This window comes from Eretmochelys imbricata, chromosome 1 (genome assembly GCF_965152235.1).
Source record: "Eretmochelys imbricata isolate rEreImb1 chromosome 1, rEreImb1.hap1, whole genome shotgun sequence".
Classification (NCBI taxonomy): Eukaryota; Metazoa; Chordata; order Testudines; family Cheloniidae; genus Eretmochelys; species Eretmochelys imbricata.
The window spans coordinates 158,675,305-158,695,191 of record NC_135572.1 but is presented as its reverse complement, the minus strand read 5'-3'; the positions used below and the strand labels follow the sequence as shown (position 1 = coordinate 158,695,191).

Below are 19,887 nucleotides of genomic sequence, written 5' to 3'. Positions count from 1 at the left end.
TTGAGCATGAGCTTTCGTGAGCTACAGCTCACTTCATCGGATTCATACTGTGGAAACTGCAGAAGACATTATATACACAGAGACCATGAAACAATACCTCCTCCCACCCCACTCTCCTGCTGGTAATAGCTTATCTAAAGTGATCATCAAGTTGGGCCATTTCCAGCACAAATCCAGGTTTTCTCACCCTCCGCCCCCCCCCCACACAAACTCACTCTCCTGCTGGTAATAGCCCATCCAAAGTGACCACTCTCTTCACAATGTGCATGATAATCAAGGTGGGCCATTTCCTGCACAAATCCAGGTTCTCTCACCCCCTCACCCCCCTCCAAAAACCACACACACAAACTCACTCTCCTGCTTGGATAAGCTATTACCAGCAGGACAGTGGGGCGGGAGGAGGTATTGTTTCATGGTCTCTGTGTGTATATAATGTCTTCTGCAGTTTCCACAGTATGCATCCGATGAAGTGAGCTGTAGCTCATGAAAGCTTATGCTCAAAAAAATTGGTTAGTCTCTAAGGTGCCACACGTACTCCTTTTCTTTTTGCGAATACAGACTAACACGGCTGTTACTCTGAAACCTGTCAGTAGGGGGAAAATTAGCATGGGGAAATAGTTTTTAGTTAGTGTAATGACTCATCTACTCCCAGTCTTTATTCAACCCTAATTTAATGGTGTCCAGTCTGCAGATTAATTCCAGTTCTGCTGTTTCTTGTTGGAGTCTGTTTTTGAAGTTTTTTTGTTGAATAATTGCGACTTTTAGGTCTGTAATTGAGTGTTCAGAGAGATTGAAGAGTTCTCTGACTGGTTTATGAATGTTATAATTCTTGACGTCTGATTTGTGTCCATTTATTCTTTTGTGTAGAGACTGTCCGGTTTAGCCAATGTACATGGCAGAGGGGCACTGCTGGCACATGATGGCATATATCACTTTGGTAGATGATACGGGGGTAGGTGAACGAGCCTCTGATAGTGTGGCTGATGTGATTAGGCCCTGTGATGGTGTCCCCTGAATAGATAGGTGGACAGAGTTGACAACGGGCTTTGTTGCAAGGATAGGTTCCTGGGTTAGCGTTTTTGTTGTGTGGTGTATGGTTGCTGGTGAGTATTTGCTTCAGGTTGAGGGGGCTGTCTGTAGGCAAGGACTGGCCTGTCTCCCAGGATCTGTGAGAGCGATGGGTCGTCCTTCAGGATGGGCTGTAGACCCTTGATGATGCGCTGGAGAGGTTTTAGTTGGGGGCTGAAAGTGACCACTAGCACTGACCCAAGCACCCTTCAGTACTCATACTCCTGCCTCAGCTGCCAAGATTTGTGCTGCTCCATTTCCTATCCCCACCAGTGCTTGGGGCAGGACGTATACAGGAAACCAGCCACTCTCATCTGTGAGAAATGACACATGTGGAGCTAGATAAAGCCTGACAGCTGTGTAGCTAGTGCAGACATTCAGCACACAAATCCAGGCTCAATTCAATTTGAATCTTTGCTTTCCCGTTCATCTTTAACATTTCCTATGTGAACTCATGTGGATTGGTATGGCACGTTTGAAATATGCAGTGAAATATCACAGTAAATAGCTTGAATAGTCACCAATTCTGTTTATCTTGGCAAAAGTGTTAGTAACTCGCAGGAAGCCTTACTTCCCTCCATCATGAAGTGGGAAGAGAGGAGGTTATTATGATTAAGGCTAGCATCTTGTCACAGTAAATTACCACTGTACCTGAGGGCCTCCTAGTTCAGCCCTGCAAGAGAAGCTATACAGGAAGATTGGGATTGCCAACTTTCTAATTGCAGAAAACCGAGCACCTGTGCCCCGCACCTGCCCCTTCTCTGTGGCCCCACCCCCATCCACTCCATCTCTCACACACCCCACATCGCTCACTCTCCCCCATCCTCACTCACTCTCATTTTTACCAGGCTGGGACAGGAGGTGGGGTACAGGAGGGGGTGAGGGCTCCAGCTGGGAGTGCGGGCTCTGGGGTGGGGCCAGAAATGAGGAGTTCAGGGTGCCGGAGGGGGCTCCAGGCTAGGGCAGGGGGTTGGGGTGCGGGAGGGTCTGAGGGCTCACGCTGGGGGTTCAGGCTCGGGTGGGGCTGGGGGTGAGGGGTTTGGGGTGCAGGAGTGGGCTCCAGACTGGGGTGTGGAGCCAAGTAGTTCGGAGTGTAGAAGGGGGCTCCAGGATGAGACAGGGGGTTGGAGTGTGGGAGGGGGTACGGGCTCTGGACTGGGGGTGCAGGTTCCTGGGTGGGGCCAAAAATGAGGGGTTTGGGGCATGGGAGGGGGCTGGGGCAGGGGTTTGGGGTGTGGGAGGGGGTGTGGGGTCCAGGAGGGAGTTTGGGTGCAGGAGGGGCTCCAGGCTGGGGCAGGGGGTTGGGATGCAGGAGGGGATGCGGGCTCTGGGCGGCGCCATGTCCCTCAGCTCCTAGGCATAAGGGCTGCCAAGTGGCTTTGTGTGGTGCACGCAGGAGCTGCCCCTGTAGCTCCCATTGGCCTCAGTTCCCGGCCAATGGGAGCTGCGGAGACGGTGCTCGGGGTGAGGCAGAAGCAGCGCACAGAGCCCCCCTGGCAGTTCCTCACCCTAGGAGCTGAGGGACACGGTGCTACTTCTGGGGGCCACACACAGCAGGGAGGAAGCCTGCCAGCCCCACTAACTGGACTTTTAATGGCCCGGTCAGCAGTGCTGACTGGAGCTGCCAGGATCCCTTTTCAGCCAGGCGTTTTGGTCAAAAACCGGACACCTGGCAGCCCTACGGAAGATGTATGAAGCGTAGCTGTGGCTGTATCGGTCCCAAGATATTAGAGAGATGAGGTGGATGAGATGATATCTTTTATTGTGCCAACTTCTGCTGGTGAGAGAGACAAGCTAAAGCTAAACCATCTGTTCCACCTTGCATTTTGCTGTGATGCTCGGAGTACCCTTCCCAGCCCTGAAGAAGAGCCCTGTATGGCTCAAAAGCTTGTCTCTCTCACCAACAGAAGTCGGTCCAATAAGAGATAATACCTCACCCAGCTTGTCTCTCTCTAATGCAGGAAGATGGGCAGGCAGGAGAGGCAGGCTGCCATCTTTAAAGGAGAAGGATGGTCCAGCGGTTAGAGCAGTAGCCTAAGACTTCAGTGATCTGCATTCCAGTCCCCTTTCTTTCTGTGTGATTTTGGGCAAATTACTCAGCCTCTTTGTGCTCAGTTCTTCATCCGTAAAATGGGGATAATAACACTTCCCTACCTAACAGGGGTGTGGTGAGAATAAATACATTAGAGATTGTGTAGCGTTCAGGTACTACACTAATGTGGGCCATACAGAATAGATTCTTTTGCACCGTTTTGCCGTTCCCCCAGGCTCCATCAAAGAACAGGAGCAGCAGTTACATCAGCTCTGAGATCTTCTCCCTCCAAAACTGCTGACCCTGTGACCCTGATACTCCTCAGTTGCACTCAGTATTGCAAGTGGCTGAGTAGCTCAACAACACACATCCTATTTTTAAAAAATGGAGATTAAACTCACAGAGTACGTAAGTTGGAGCAGTAACAAAAACGCAGCTGGGCAGTGGGGCTAGTAACCGTAGTAGTAAGAGTCTTTCTGCGAAGACCATCTTACTGGAGCAAGGCCGGGGTTACTATCAGTCAGGTGCTTGTTACACTGCAGTTTGAAATGCAGGCCACTATTTTAGCTCTGATAAATAACTGTAATGGAAAGATCTAGAAGTATCCCAGCTATGCCATGTTTCTCCACCTTCTTTTCACACTTTCCCAACCCTTAGTTAGTTACTGACTCTCTTACAAAAGAGGCCTTGTTCGCCCCAGCTTTTGCGCTTGCCACTCAGTTCAGAAAACCTGACAGAAGAGCAGTGGGCGTCGGATACTCACAGAGCTCACACTTCAGTCCATAGGCTTTCCCAATCTTGTTGATTCGAACCAGAGGGGTGCGGCCAACTTTCTTCAGAATATTCGGCAGGATATTTGTTTCTTCCGGCCTGCGTTAGTGGAGGCAGAAAAAAATATACGAGGGTAACTGTTACTGCCATCCAAATCCACATAAAAAGGAAACCAGAGCAAAACTTGAGAGAAAGAGAGCTGCAGGAGAGGAGGGCTGAGGGAGATTTTGATTTCAGGACACGACCATTGCTAATTGCCTACGTTACTAATGATGCTAGGCATCAGTGATGGAAAACAGCAACAATCTCTGTCAATGGGACTGCAGGAGGGTGTGCCATAATGGTAGGAAATACCACCATCCCCTAGATCAGACGCACCACCTAATGAATAACTTCATTTTAGCTGCCTTTGGGATGCAACTCGCAGGACATTGTTGCCCATTCAAAAACCAAACGTCCCTTCTTACTGCTTCCACACTCTTAGTTCCCTTGCCCTGTGACTGTGCATGCATTGATCAGCTGGAAAGGGGCTTCGAAGAGCCACCTGTTACCAGAATTGGCCTTTTAGCTCCCATGAAGGAAAAGCTCAGCTTTGGCTTTCATAAATAGAAATATGTTGCCCCTTTCCTTGTGAAGGTAGCCTTGCAAATGTAAACTCACGTAACCTGATAGATAGGGCAAAAATAAATAAATAAATAAAAATAAAAATAAGCCGGGCTTCAGCAGAAGGCTGAGATCGATCTAAAGATTCTCTCTCTCTCTCTCTCTCTCTCTCACACACACACACTTTTAACATAAAATAAGCCAGTTAAGGGTGAGGTATAGCCCATCCCACAGCACCCTTATACGGGATCTGCACAGTGAATGTGAGCAAGAAAAGTTGAGGCCAGCAGTGTGTGTTAACGTTTTCAGTTGTCTGTGAGCTAGTTGGTGCTTGCCCAGCCATACTAGTTAGCTAAGACCCACTCACAGACATACAAGGGAAGGCTGTAAGCAGTCAGGTAAGTCTCACCCATCTCAAGAACCTAAGGAGACTCATTCCCCAGCTGACCAACTTGACCTCTATCAGAAGGGAGCTGCTTACCCAGCAAGCCACTGCTGAGAGGAGAGGCTGCAGGACAGCTCCTGCCACCACTGTTGCTATTTTGAGGAAAAGCTTCCAGATAAGGGAGTTAACTAGAAATGGCTAAGCACAGTGGGTCATGAAATACTGGGCCAGGATGGGGGCAGAAACATGGATTGATTTTTTTTAGTAGGGGGAATGTATTTTATACAAGGTATGGCCCATGCACCATCTGCGGAGGCTGAAAACTTCTATAGAAGCCCTTGTTGAAAGTTTGCCAGCACATCACTGTGTGTGTGCAGGAGGTATGTGAATCTGAACTTTTGGGCCCACCTGTCATCTGTTCTTCTTGGGCTCTTTTCCATAGATACTAACTGAACTGTGGCTACACAGGCAGGTCAAAGTTCCTAGCATCATTGATTGGAATGAAGCTGCCCATGCTGACTTGCATAGTGCATGACTTCCCCCTCAGATGAAACAGTAGATGTACCCATCTGTATAGAGTAATGAATTTCCCTTCCCCAGCTCCTTCACTGGGTTGCAAGTGGGTGGAGTTAGAGAGAGGCCAGGAAATGAAAAGTAAAAAAAAACCTGTTCAGCTGGTATGAGGCCACCTGTAGCCTGACCTGGAGGAGCCATGCACTCCCCCAGAAGGGCTCTGACTGTATTAAAGGATTGGAGGGTTTAAAGACAATGCTGTCATAATTCAGCTACTCAATACTTCAGATACATCCCCAAAGAGGAATTCTTTGAAATTCTCATGCCACAAGGGTATGCGAGTAAAATCCCAACAAAGGATTGCTGCTCACAGGTAACAAGATTTTAAATAGATACTCCAGACCAGAATTAGTCTCTCATTCACACAAATCCAGAGCATTAGCTAGAGAATCATGTGTTTATTAGCATCAGACTCACTCTGATAACTTACTTGGAATAAGAGTGCACAGGTGAATAAACCGGATCTGGAGTTCAGTGCCCTTTAAATGACTGGTTGTGCCTTTATTTGCTGGTCCCATAAAAAACATCAGTCTTGTCAGCTTTTTCTGCCAAGAGCCTATGGCTGCAAACTCTTTGGAGTATGTCTTCACTTTGAGTTGGGGGTATAATGCCAAGCTGGAGAAGACATACTCGCACTAGCTTTGAGTGAGCTGTTGTGCTAAAAATAGAACATAGCCATGGCTGTACGAGTAGTGGGAGGGGCTAGCTGCCCTGAATATGTACTCATTTTGAGACCATAGACATGTACTTGGTGTGGCTAACCCCTCCTGCTGCTCACGACCCTGTGGCTACACTATTTTTAGCACAATGGCTTGATCAGAGCTGGTGTAGGTATTTCTTCACAAGCTACGAATCACACCCCCAGCTCCAAGTGTCGATATACCCAAATCTATGCCCTTAGCAGATTAAGGCGGTAGTATGCCTGTACTGAAAAGTTAAGTAGCAAACCCCAAAAACTTGTGTCAAGTATTTTTTTTTAAATATGTGAGTGTCAGTCCACATGTCTATAACACAAACAGAGCCAGAGTTTTATCTAGTGTCAATCAGTTTAAATAGAATTTTGCCAGTTTACAGCAGTTTAGGACCTGAACTCCCTTTGTTCAGAGAGAAATATTTATCCTATCATGTAGCAGAGAACTCTGATTTTTCCACAAAGGACTAAATTCTGCTCTGTTAGACTGGTGCAATATAGCCTTCCAGCCTGAGTTTGTCTAATCAGCTCCAGCGGAACTAGGGTATGTCACTGCGACTAGGCAAATGACACACATTTAAATGGCCTTTGGCCAAGTAGATTGGCAGTTTATGTCCTTGGACCTTTTACTCTTACAGAAAAAAAGATTACTCAAGGAGTGTGTTTATTGAATCCATGTCTTAAAGCAGAGCTGAGCCATTGCCTTGAGTTGGTCTTCTCAGTACTTTTCTTCTGAAGAGGGTAACAATCCAGAGTTGTTCACCTCCCATTCAATTTCAGATATACAAACACACCCCGTATTTGCAATTGTGATTTGAACTCTGAACCCATGTCATCCTTGAAATACCCAAGATGTATATGGCCTGTTGGTGATAAAGGTAGTAAATACAGATTTACTTCTTCAAAACTGACAAATATTGTTGCATTTTTCTTTTGCACTCTATGGATTTGATCACAACTCCATACACTCAGTACTTGATATTTAAAATGTGAGTTGTCTTGGTTAGTCATGATTGGTCCCAAAAGCCACAGGCTTTGTTTCTGTAGTGAGTGTGGATAACTCCTCTTACCAGGAGAAGGGCTTGAAGATGCTCTGAGGGCTTTGAATCTCAGGGAATGGTGACCATATAGTAGAAGAGAGCAGATAAGGAGGGTTAGGAGATCCTATACAGGCCCCAGAGACCTTACCCAATGCATCATTCTTAGAAAAGAAAAGGCTACAGTAAGTTTATTGGTGAGTGCAGAGTTAAAATTTAACTTTGTTTGTCACATACACAAAGTAACTCTGTGTGATGCATGAATAGTGTGGTCAAATACTTGTCTGGCTTATTTAGCTGCCTCTGTGCCTTGGCTGGTGTTTTGTAGAATTAAACAGCATCCTTTATAAAATATACTGACTGCCTTTACTAGTGACCAGCAGACAGTGAAGAGAAACAGTCATAGCAGAAGAAAGGGGGAAATTTGTTAGTTAAAAAGACGTATTTAGGCCCCAGACAGACACAAGGAATCATTCACAGGCCTAGCCCATGGCTTCTCTCAATGAGTTCATTGTACAGCATGGTTCATTGTACATCAGCTCCAACATGGATTTGTCATGGCACTTCTGCTACCTATAAATGTTCCAGCATGGGAGCTCAAAATTCACATTCCAAGAGTAAAACAACTGCTCAAATGCTCACGTCACACAAACAGCCTTCGTACCAGGGACTGAACTAAGGCCCTCCAGAGCTACAAGCACGAGTTCCTACAGTTTAAGCTAAAGAGCTTTCACCATAAGAGCTGTAATAGACCTATACCCTCTCTGGTTTGGCCCAGACTGGGACACGTAACACATGCTCACTAGTGGGTTATGTTTGCAGAAAGCAATACAGGAGAGGTGCAAGCAAGGCCAAAGTGAATCCACTTTTCAATTCAAACCAATACTTGTGGATTATATATATATATATATACACACACACACACACACACACACACACAGAGCGCCATTTTCACTCCGCTCCAGAAATCAGTGACAAGGATCAGAGGGGAGCAGGTATGGTCAGAAGACTTTACCAGCAGTCAGAAACTGTCTGTGTGGCAGGGAAATGGACACTCCTTACTAGGGTGACCAGATAGCAAATGTGAAAAAGTGGGACAGAGAGTTGGGAGTAATAGACATCTATATAAGACAAAGCCCTGACCCATGGGTGGCAGGTATAATAGGCCAGGGGAGGCTCTGCCTTCCCCAGCAGTGCTGCTGGAACCCCGGTTGAGGGGTTTGGCACAAAGTTTTTGCTTTATTATGCCCCAGGCAGGATCCAGGGTGGCTAAGGAGGCCAGCCCCAGGCTCTTCAAGGCGGGGGAGTCTAGGCTCAGGGCTTCCAAGCTCTTTGTGAAATGTGTGAGCCTAAAGGATCTCTGAGAAATGCCTTTGGTTCACTGGAATGGCTGTTGGGAATATTGCAGTATCACGCATTTGGTTTCAGTTCTGTGTCTTAGTGGAACCGAGAGGGTTCCACTTCAGAAATCCTGCTTTTACTTTGTGAGGAATGCTACTGTATAAAATGCCCAGAGGAAAACCTCATCATATCAGGATGTGAGACTTGATTGGTCATTAACTGGATTATATGAGGTAGCATAACTGGCTCAGACAATGTAAGAACCAGCTCAAACCTGTGCCGTTCTGAAGCTTTAGGTAATTACCCACTTCATCTGATCCAAGATCTACTCTTCCTTTTCTAATCTCCCTCACAATCTATACTGGACTCTCAGCAGGTCTGGATGTTTGCAACACCAGCTGCTAGCTGCAGTTCTTGAGACTGCCCAAGGATCAGAACTGCACAATGTATTCTTGGGTATAAAAATCCAGAATGTAGTCTGTATTTAGACATTTACGCCAAGGTAAAAGAACATAAGAATGGCCACACTGGGTCAGACCAAAGGTCCATCTAGCCCAGTATCGTGTCTTCTGACAGCAGCCAATGCCAGGTGCCCCAGAGAGAATGAACAGAACAGGTAATAATCCAGTGATCCATCCCCTGTCACCCATTCCCAGCTTCTGGCAAACAGAGGCTAGGGACACCATCCCTGCCCATTCTGGCTAATAGCCAGTGATGGACCTATCCTCCATGAACTTATCTAGTTCTTTTTTTAACCCTGTTATAGAAATACCAAATATCCCTGGAGAGTGTGCTATACAAAGGTGTATATTAGTGCAGTCTGAGTAGTACATATTTTCTTTAACTATAAAGAGTGCCGTGTTTCTGGAGGAATCAGGGCAAGTTGGAATCTGGATAGAGACACAGGAGTACACTTGGGTGGAAGGGATCCAGAATAGTTTTGCAAGATGATCATTTGCACATGTGCTTCATTTTCTCATTCAGATTTCTCCAGAGGTAGCATATGTTGCCAAAGAATAAGTCATTCCCAGTCAGCATGCATATTGAAAAGAAAACTGATTTGACTGAAAGAGCCGCTCCTTTAGTCACTAGGCATTCAGCAAATAAATAAGATAATTAGGGACTATATTTCCAAAGCATTGTTTAATCAGGTGGCTAAATACATCACAGTTAACGACAAAGGGTGGAACAATCTCCTTTGTTAGTCATTCAGAATTTCTCACTGGTATTCCATGTTTTCAGTTTCAAGATGGAAGGAGGGCTTTGACACCACATTGCACTGTCACTGGCAAGAAAGGCAGGAACAGTTGCAAAGTTTCAGAAGCAGTGTAAGAAACGTGAGATTTTCACTATCTCTGAGCAACATGTTTTAACAACATGCAGCTCTGCTACTCCCGGATCTCTGTAAAACTAATTGATATTGCCTAATAAATCACATGGACACTCTAAAGGAGGTAGCTGCTCGCTGGGAAATAGGCTTTGGATATCACAGTCACAAAAAGCACACATTAAAAAATTGTTTTGCATCACAAATTTTAAGATACCCAAGTAACAACGGTCTAGAGGGTCTTTCTTTGTTCAAGCTGTACTAGTAAAGAGAATTGCCTCACTGTCAAACAGCAACATGTAATTGCTTTCCATATGTAGCAGCCTTATTTCAGATTGCCATTTGAGGGGCACATGATCCGTCATGGTACTTTATATTAGGATGAGAGACTGCCTCAAACTGCAAAATTCAGATACAGATGTCCCCAAAGTTTAGAAGTGTTTGGATGACGGGTTCCAGATTGGGCCCATCATAGACACAGGCCCAAGACATTAGTTTCTGATCCAACTAACAGTGGGCTATGTGACAGTTGCTAGAACACCTTCAAAAATTCATTGAGTCCATCTATCCTGCAAGGACAGGAAATGCTGCCCAGTCAGAAGATGTATCAAATCCTGTATTGATATTACCTTTGGTCTTAGGCCCACCAGTTGTTCAGAGTTAGACTTGGGGACTGGTAGTCTTTCTGGACTTTTGGGGAAGCTCTTATTTTCATAGGTCTGTCTGGGTTGGCTTGCAGGACCATTAAAGAGCCACACATTTCTTTTGGGCAGAGCTACATTAGCGAGTTACATCAATATGGCAGGAAACAGAGAAGGAGGATGGGACTGGGGACATGGCACTGGAGGACTCAGGAAATGTGGATTCGATCCCTAGCTCTGCCATAGCCTCCCTATGGTCTTGGGAAAGTCACTTAATTTCTGTGTGCATCAATTTCCGCATCTGCAAAATGATAATACCTCAGAAGGGTGGGGTGGGTTAACACCTAATAAATTAAAGTTTCTAAAGTGCTTGAGATCCTCAAACAAAAAGGTAGGAGTGAAAAGTATTAGTAATTATTTTATGTTGCCTCACATCACTGCCACTTGGTGTAGACCAAACAAATTCTACCACATGGAAAAGGTGCTCATTCAGAGGAGCATCTTGCCCTTTTTCAGTGCAATCAGGGCAAGTTTGCTGGCCCTGGGTGCATGATTTGGGGCACAAACTCTGCACTATTATGAGCCTAGGTCTGTAGAGATTCTTGGTCTACCACAGATCCTTGAATCTTACTTTGTAGATCCACTTTATCATAGGGTGGACTGGCCCTTTAAGGGATTTGGGCTCAGCCTCCCCTATGCCTTGTCATCTGGTCCCAAAAGTTGGGTTTGGGTTGGGTCAGATTATCAGGAATCATGTGACGGTAGGCCAAGAGATGGGGCTTCCTCTAGGATGAAGCCTACTCCAGCAGAGAGTGGGAGACCAGGGCCTAGGAAAGACTTAGGGGAGGTCTCTCCAGAGAATCTGAGTGGGCCTGACAGAGTTCCCCTGGTCAGAGGGAGCTTTGAGAGACCCTGGGGCCTGAAGCCCTGACACAAGGGCAATGAAGGCGAAAGACTTTCAGAGAGGCTTTTGCAAGGGATCAAGAGGGGATCCAGGGTCTGAAAGGATGGAGCTCCCAGCTCTAGCCTGGTGAAAGGGACTGGCTAGAGCTACCTGCCACAAAGGACCAGAGCAAAAGTATGATGAGGGAGGAGGCTGAGGAAACATCAGACAGCAGGACCTGGGATTTGGAAAGAACTTGTGAGCCCAACAAAGGACTGAACAAATCATGGAGTGGGGGAAGCCTGGTTTGGATTTGAGATATTTGAACTGTGATACTTTAATAAACGAGGCCCAAGAAGAGGTGTTATTTTTCCCACATGAGAGTCTGGGGACAGTTATTGGGAAGCCCCAAAAGGGGAAAATGAGGCAGTGACAAGGTCCAACACTGGACTGGTAAGACATTGACACCCTTCTCTATGGCAAAGGAATGCTAGGGCTGTGGAGTGGCTGCCATAAAGTGGGCCCTGCTCGCATGATGCAGCCTGTGGGATTGGGAGAATAGATTCCCCCTTCCTTCCTGTCAAGTTACTTGGTCTGGGCACCGGAGGAAGGACTGTTGCCTTGATACTGATCTGAGGAAACTGAATATTCCTTTACTGCCTGATGGTGCTATCCTTACTCATGTTGAGTTCCAGTAGCTTACTCCATGAGTAGTCTTATTGAGTTCAGTGGGACTGCTCCCAGAATAAAGTACCCCTCAATGAGAGTAAAGGTGACCGAACTGGGCCCTTAGTTAACACATTAACAAATCTATACAGAGAGGGTGGAAACAATAGGTTAGAAGGCTCTATATTCATTATGGCTGCAGTCTCCAAAAGTGTCCACTAATGTTGGGTGCCTTGTTTTCTGGTGCCTAACTTCAGATCCCTATGGGTCTGGTTTGCAGGAGAGCTGCTGGGCAATCCGGAATTGAAATCAACCCTCGTCATGGTGAAAGAGAGGGGGCAGTCGTGAGTGGACAGGAAATATTAGTGGATCAGAGGACCCCCCTTTTGGGAAAAGTAATAGCAGTTTTTAGACATAAAATCGTGGCTTTAAATGATGAATTCTGACTACGAACGTTCTAGTGGAACCTTGAGGCACAGAGCGAGGCCCTGAATTTCCTGCAGTAGGGAGGATATAAAACAGTCCGAACATAACTAGCACAAGAGAGTTACTTACAAGGGCATGTGGGAATGAGGCGACTTGGAGATGGGCTTCCCTGGCTTCCATGTGCACTTACTGGGCAAGTTGGGAGGAAGCCATGTGTAGTTGGTTTTGGTTTCCTGATTTTCCGTATCAATGCCATTCTGCAAATGAGAGCTCTTGATCTTCCTGTTCAGTGTGGACACAAAAGCCATCCTGAGCTGAGAGGAAAAGAATGGAAAAAGCAACCATTAGAATCAGGGAGCTTGATTTTCAACGTTGCGCGTGTACGCTGGGTGACCAGTTTGCACGGGGGCACTCGAGCTGATACACAGTCACCTCCGTGCCGAACTGGGTGCCATAATTTGAGCATCCACATTTGGAAATAGGCCCTCCATTCTTCAGTGCTATCTAGCCTAGGGGAATATTTTGCACCATCACAATTAAGGAACTGAAACCTCAGTTGTAATCAATTATAGTACAGCTGACAATGTCAGTGGGAAAAAACCAAACCAAAACATGGATGAAAAAAAAATTACAGAAAAGCCCAGTGACTCCTTCAGTCTAGAAACCAATATTCCAAGACTTATAGTAAGTAAGCCACCTGAGGATGATTTCTGTAGAAACCTGATTGTCTGTTCTCTATGCCTCCTAAACTAAGAAATCTTTCCCCCTCCCTTGAACCTGTTTGCAGAGATCTGACATTAATGTATAGGACCCACTGCCACTCCCACTGAAGTCAATGTGAGTTTGGTCATTGATTTGAATGGATGCTGGAGCAGGTCCATAACGTATGTTACAATGTTTGCTGTTCTTAAAGCACCATAAACTTGCATTGCACTTAAAGGTGATCTGCAAAAGGGTAAAACGAGGTTAGTCTTTTCTTATTACTTTATGATACACAGATGGGCCTGTCGAAAGTGCTTTGGTGTTTAAAGATTTTTGATTATTACATTAGGAATTCAGATCTTGTGGAGACTGAAAGATATGATGACTGGAGAACTTGTGAAATGACTGCAGCAAGGTAAGCAAAAGAGAGGTTCAGATTCCATCTCCTGCTGTGACATCTGCACACTCTGACAACAGTTCTAGGTATCTCAGATTGATCTGACTGGTGACCTTAAAGGGACAGAGGGATACATTGTAGGTTTCAGGAGCCAAATGACAACAGCTTAAAAGTAGAAGGATAAACAGTTATGGCCTATTTACACTTCAAATGCAGCTAAGTCAGGGGGAACGAATAAGATTCTGTCTACACTACAAATAATTGCAACTGTGTTGTAACCAGAGCAGGGGACAAATGTATTGTAACTGGATTCCATGATTTGGCTGTCTTTGTAGCAGAGATAAGCAAGGAAGTTTAGATTACTGTCAAGACTTAAACAATACTTACGCAAGATAAAAAATAAAACTAATTGTAAGAAACAAAAGAAAAAGTGCATTTGGTAACTAAAAGCCTCTTTTCTGCAGTGGTGCTCCCCGGGAGGCACTGTAATCCAGCCAAATCCTGTTTCAGTCTGTGTTAAATAAACAGACTTTGCAACCCAGTCTCGGTCACAGACATGCATCTTAGATCATTTATGAGGTTTGACGTTACTCTCACAGCACAGACTATTCTAGCCATATCTTTTTGAATTATTGTAGTGCTTTATTTTGTAATTACTGCAAGTAGAAATGTCATCACTTGTCTTGAGGGTTTGCAAATCCTGCACTTTCTGTTTGAGTCCAAAGCTTCAATTCTGAAATCTCTGAAAGAGCCAAATCAAAGTCCCTGTAAAGTCAAAAAAAGTTTTGTCATTGACTTCAATGGGACCCAGGTTTGGTCAAAAAGTAGAGATGAGACCAAGGTATGATCCAGACCCAAATTTTGGAAATGGCCCATCCGCTAATAATAAGCCAGATCAAAGCATTTGATCCAAGCATCCCTGAACATCAGAGGTGTTCACACTCCAAACCTGGATCCAGATGAGATCTTTGCAAGTGGTCTCTAGCTTTATTATAGGCTTAACCAAAACCCCAGATTTAAACACCCACTGAAATGGGGACGTTCATAATACAGATCCGTAACCAAATTTTACAGCTTGATCCCATCTTGTTTAAAGGGGCACTGTTATAAGTTGTGAACGGCCCAAAACTTGACCCGCTTTTGGCCACTAATTCTCTGTGTGCTTTTATTTTCAAGTGTTCTTATGCTCTTCAGGGTAACTGTCACCAGTTTAGATTTACAAACAGAGCTGTGCCAAACACAGCAGCCATGAGTCCATTGGGATTCACACAGGTTTGCAGCCCATGAGTTCTGCTTTGAAATTCAGCTGCAAAAACCACCACAAATATTCACAATAAAACTCATTCAAAAAAATCACCAAGCTTCATGTGGTTGTGTCATTAAACTGTCAGCCAAAGGCTGCTCAAAACTGCTTGTTTTTCTTGAAAGGCCTCTGAACCTCAACCAACTTGGGCTGAGTTGGGTGTTTGCAACAAAATCCAAGTTTAACCCAGCTGGAGGAACACCAACAAAGCAGTGTGCAGATAAATACTCATCTTGGTGAGGAAACAGAGTGTGATGGCTATCTATCTTGGGGACTTGTATGGCCTCCATTACCACAGTATCTGAGCACCTCACAATCTAACATATTCATCCTCACAACAGCCCTGTGAGGTAGAGAAGTGCCTACGAATGGGGGAGTGAAGCACAGACACACTAAGGTCCAGATCCACAAAGGTATTTAGGCTTCTAACTCCCACTGACATCAATGGAAGTTAACAGGGAGAGATGTGAACAGAGTGCAGACTCCAAGAGCTAAATCAGCTCCTTCCACCCAAAGCACACAGAAGAGGGAACGTTATATTTAAAGCTGTGGGACGGAAGGGATAGAGGTGTGGCCTGCTAACCATGTGGAGCCGAAAGTTCTGTGGGAAATCCCAATCTCAGTTATATTGCCGGTCCCTCAGCACGATTTTTCATTCTCCCTTCTCCCAGCAGCACGGATGGACCGTGGCCTGCTGCCCTGTTGCCTCCCTTGTTCTAGCTTCTCCTCCATCCAGGGCACTGCAAGTTGCAGAGGGGGAGTTCATGCTGAAACCAGCATTTGTCACATGAGTTAGAGGGTCACTGACACACATGTCGATCATCATCTTTGCACTAATCTACGAAACCACTCCCTCTTCTAATTCCGCTGAGAGACCCACTTTTACTGTAATGTCTACAAAACACTGCAAACTGATGGTGACTGGGCAGGTGGCCAGATGGGACAACTCTACTCACATGCTTTTATGATGTAAAAATAAAACATGACATCATACCTATAGCATGCTGATAGCTGTATTTTACTGTTACCCCCATCCTCTTGTTATACCCACTGGTTACATCTGGTCTTAAATTTAAGACTGTGGGCTCTTTGGGGACTGTCATTTGCTCTGTGCGCGCACACACACACGATACAATGGGCCTCCAGTCAGTTTGGGGCCTTTTGGTGCCACTGTTTCTAAATGGTTATAATGTATTTAGGATGGATTGAATGGGAAAAAATGGGAGGGGCATGGGCGGCAGGTTGCATAGGCTGGGGGAGGCATGGCCCCGCCCCCTGCTTAGCACCACTCCCTGTGTGCGCTCTAGTCCTCCCGCCCCCAACGCTTCGGCTTGGTGAGGAAACAGAGTGTGATGGCTATCTTGGGGGTTGCGGCTGCGCACTGCCCACCCTCCCGGTGCTCCTTTGGGGATGGGGGGCTAGCCTGGGGTGAGACTGGGCCGGTGGCCATGGTCATGGGGGCTCTGGGCTCTAGCGGGGAGGGGGAATCAGGTAGGCCTCGGCTGGAAGGGGCAGGGCCGCGGGGGTTGCCTCCCCCAGCTGGCAGTTCACGTGCCGCCCATGGGAAGGGGGAATGGAACGCTACGTCAAAAATGACATTAGTGTTTCCAAATCACTGATAACTCAGAAGAAAATGATCTTGAATGCTTATGGATCAATGTCCTAACAGTTAAAGCACAAGGTAGGGTACTGGTTGGGAACCCCACCAACTCACATTAGGGAACAGGATGACCACTTCCTTACACCGCTATCTACAGTATGGGATCATAGGGGACTTCAGTTTGAGTGGCATATGCTGGAGGTCTCACGGTGCCAGTACTAAAACATCCTTGAACTTTATAGATGACAATTTCCTAACTCAGAAAGTGTTGCAGCCAGTGTGGGGGGAATTCTTCTCCTAACAGATAGAGAGGAATTGACCACAGAACTAAAAGTTAATGGGAGCTTAGGTACAAATGATCATGACTTCTATAATGTATAAGCTAGTCCAGACTAGTAATATACACACTTGGTGCTTTAATAAGGCTAATTGCACAAAGCTAAAATCAATTATGATTCAAATCAGCTGAAAGGAAAAATATAATCAGAAAAATGTGAATGATAATTGGGAATCATTTAAGAACACTTTACTAGTTGCCAAAAAAGCGACAATCCCACAACGTAGTGAAGAAGCAGACTGTCCTGGTTAAAAACAAAACTGGTTGAGGGGAAGTAAAGGAACCTGTAAATATATATATACAAATGGCAGAAAGGAGAAGTTGACAGTAATTAATATAAAATCAGAAGAAGTTAGGAATTGTAGAAAATTGACAAGAGGAGCCAAGGGACACAAGAAGAAATCTATGGTCAGCAGTGTTAAGAACAATAATTAACTTTTAAAACATACTAGGAACAAAAAGCATCTGTACAATAGTAATGGTCCCTTACTAGTTGAAATGGCAGAATTATCAATAATAATGCAGAAAACACAGAAGTGTTCAATAAATATTTGTGTTCTGTATGGGGGGGGGAGAAACAGATGATGAAATGTCATCATATAGTGATGGTAATACTCTTTGCATGCCACTAGTATCTCTTGTTTCAGGGTAGCAGCCATGTTAGTCTGTATCCGCAAAAAGAACAGGACTTGTGGCACCTTAGAGACTAACAAATTTATTTGAGCATAAGCTTTCATGGTCTCCAGCCCACTTCAGTCCACTGAATGCATCCGATGAAGTGAGCTGTAGCTCACGAAAGCTTATGCTCAAATAAATTGGTTAGTCTCTAAGGTGCCACACGTCCTCCTTTTCTTTTTACTAGTATCTCTGTGGCTCCTAAAGTCAGACTTTTTAAAATCAGTAGGTCCAGATAACTTGCATCCAGGAGTGTTAAAATGGCTGACTGAGGGGTTCACTGGACCATTAATGTTGACTTTCAGTAAGTCTAGGAACACTTGGGGAAGTTCTGAAAGACTGGTAGAAAGCTAATGTTTTGCCAATTTTTAAAAGGGCGAAAGGGATGACCCAGATAATTATCAGCCAGTCAGCCTGACATCAGTCCTGGGCAAGACAATGGAGTGACTGATATGTGTCTCGGTTAATAAAGAAATAAAAGAAGGTAGTGTAATTAATGCAAATGAACAGGATTTATGGAAAATAGAGCCTGCCAAACTTACATATATTTTGATGAGATTACTAGTTTGGATGATAAAGGTAATAGTGTTGATGTAAAATACTTAGGCTTCTGTAAGGCATTTGACTTGGTGCTGCATGAGATTTTGATTAAAAAACTAGAATGATATAAACTTATCATGACTCACATTACATGGATTAAAAATGACTAACTCCTAGGTCTCAAAATGTAACTGTAAATGGGGAAACATCACTGTGACATTTCCCAGGGTACAATCTGGATTGTGGAATCTTTTATAACTTCATATATAATGCTGCTGTACATATTTTACCAGGACAATAATGTTCAGCAGATTATGAGTTATGAAATGATACCTAACAAGGCATACTTTGTACAAAATTTATCATAGTATTGTAAAAAGAAAGAACATAGGGTGGGTGTGTTTTCTGTGGGACACTTCAGGGATTGGTTCTTGGCCCTGTGTTGTTTAACATCTTTATCAATGACCTAAAAGAAAACATAAAATAAATGATAATTGCAGATGACACAAATTGGGGGAGTGGTAAATAATGAAAAGGGCAGATCACTAATTCAGAATGATCTAGGTTGCTTGGTAAACTGGGCACACGCAAGCATTATACATTATACATATAAAGGTATACAACTGGGAACAAAAACGTAGGCCATGCTGGCATGAGGCGGGGGCTCTATCCTGGGAAGCAGTGCTCTGAAAAAAAAACCTGGGGATGGAGATTAATAGTCAGCTGAAAATGAGCTCCCAATGTGATGATGTGTCCAAAAGAGCTCATGCAATCCTGTGATGCAGAAACAGAGAAATTTCGAGTAGGAGTACAGAGGTTATTTTATCTCTCCATTTGTCACTGGTGTGACTGCTTCTGGAATACTGTGTCCAGTTCTGGTGCCCACAATTCAAGAAGGACGTTGATAAACTGGAGAGGGGTCATAGAAGAGCCATGAGAATGACTGAAGGATCAGAAACATGCCGCATAGTGATTGAGCTCCTTGAGTCTCTCTATTTAGCTTAACAAAGAAAACATTCAGGGATGACTTGATTACAGTCTGTAGGTACCTAGATGGGCTCTTCAGTCTAGCAGAGAAAGGTATAACATGATCCATTGGCTGGAAGTTGAAACTAGACAAATTCAGACTGGAAATAAGGTATAGATTTTTCATAGTGAGAGTATTAATCATTGGAATAATTTACCAAGGTTTGTGGGGGATTCTCCATCACTGGCAATTTTAAAATCAAGACGGGATGTTTTTCTAAAAGATCTGCTCTAGGAATTACCTTGGGGAAGTTCTATGGCCTGTATTATACAGAAGATCAGACTAGATGATCACAATGGCCCCTTCTGGCTTTCAAATCTATTCATCTGACACAATCCTCCTACTCCCAAATTAGTCATATTGAAGCATTCAAAATTATGAATGGAGATTGAGTTTAAAGTCTCATTATTTTCAAGCCAATGATCTTGGGGTTCTTTTAGTTTGTCTTCTGGTCTTTGAGATTCACATTTTCAAGTTTTTCTCCACAACTTTGAAGGCTAAAAACAGATGTTAAAAACCAACAACAACAACAAAAAACGGAGAGTCTCAGATCACCAACTGATTCCAGGTCCTGGGACTTTAAGGAAAATACAAGATATTGTGAAACTAATAACAAGACTCACATATGTCGACAATGTTACTTGTGCTTTTGTTCTAATAAAAGGTTCCATGGAAGAAGGTGCATTGATCCTTTAGACTGGTTGATGCCTGCAGCACTCACTCCAGCCCGCGTTTTACGGCCCTGGAGCACTGGCAGGAAATGGGTGACTAAGTACCGGTTATGACTAAGGACATATGAATCAATCTGGCTAAAAAGTGGATGTTCTGAACTCCTTCCCAACACTTGCACTGAACCGGCAGC

At 44.7% G+C, this 19,887-nt stretch overlaps 1 protein-coding gene across 1 annotated transcript in view; it reads right to left on the bottom strand.

The window, feature by feature from the left end:
• LOC144262639 (cystathionine beta-synthase-like) overlaps positions 1-12,752 on the bottom strand; it is a 49,859-nt gene extending 37,107 nt beyond the window's left edge. Inside the window, exons 1-2 of the mRNA XM_077812711.1 lie at positions 12,574-12,752; positions 3,864-3,970 (exon numbers count right to left, since the gene is read on the bottom strand). Of these exons, the coding sequence (XP_077668837.1) occupies positions 3,864-3,970; positions 12,574-12,752 (286 nt within the window). The remainder of the gene's footprint in view (positions 1-3,863; positions 3,971-12,573) is intronic.
• Positions 12,753-19,887: the final 7,135 nt, after the last annotated feature.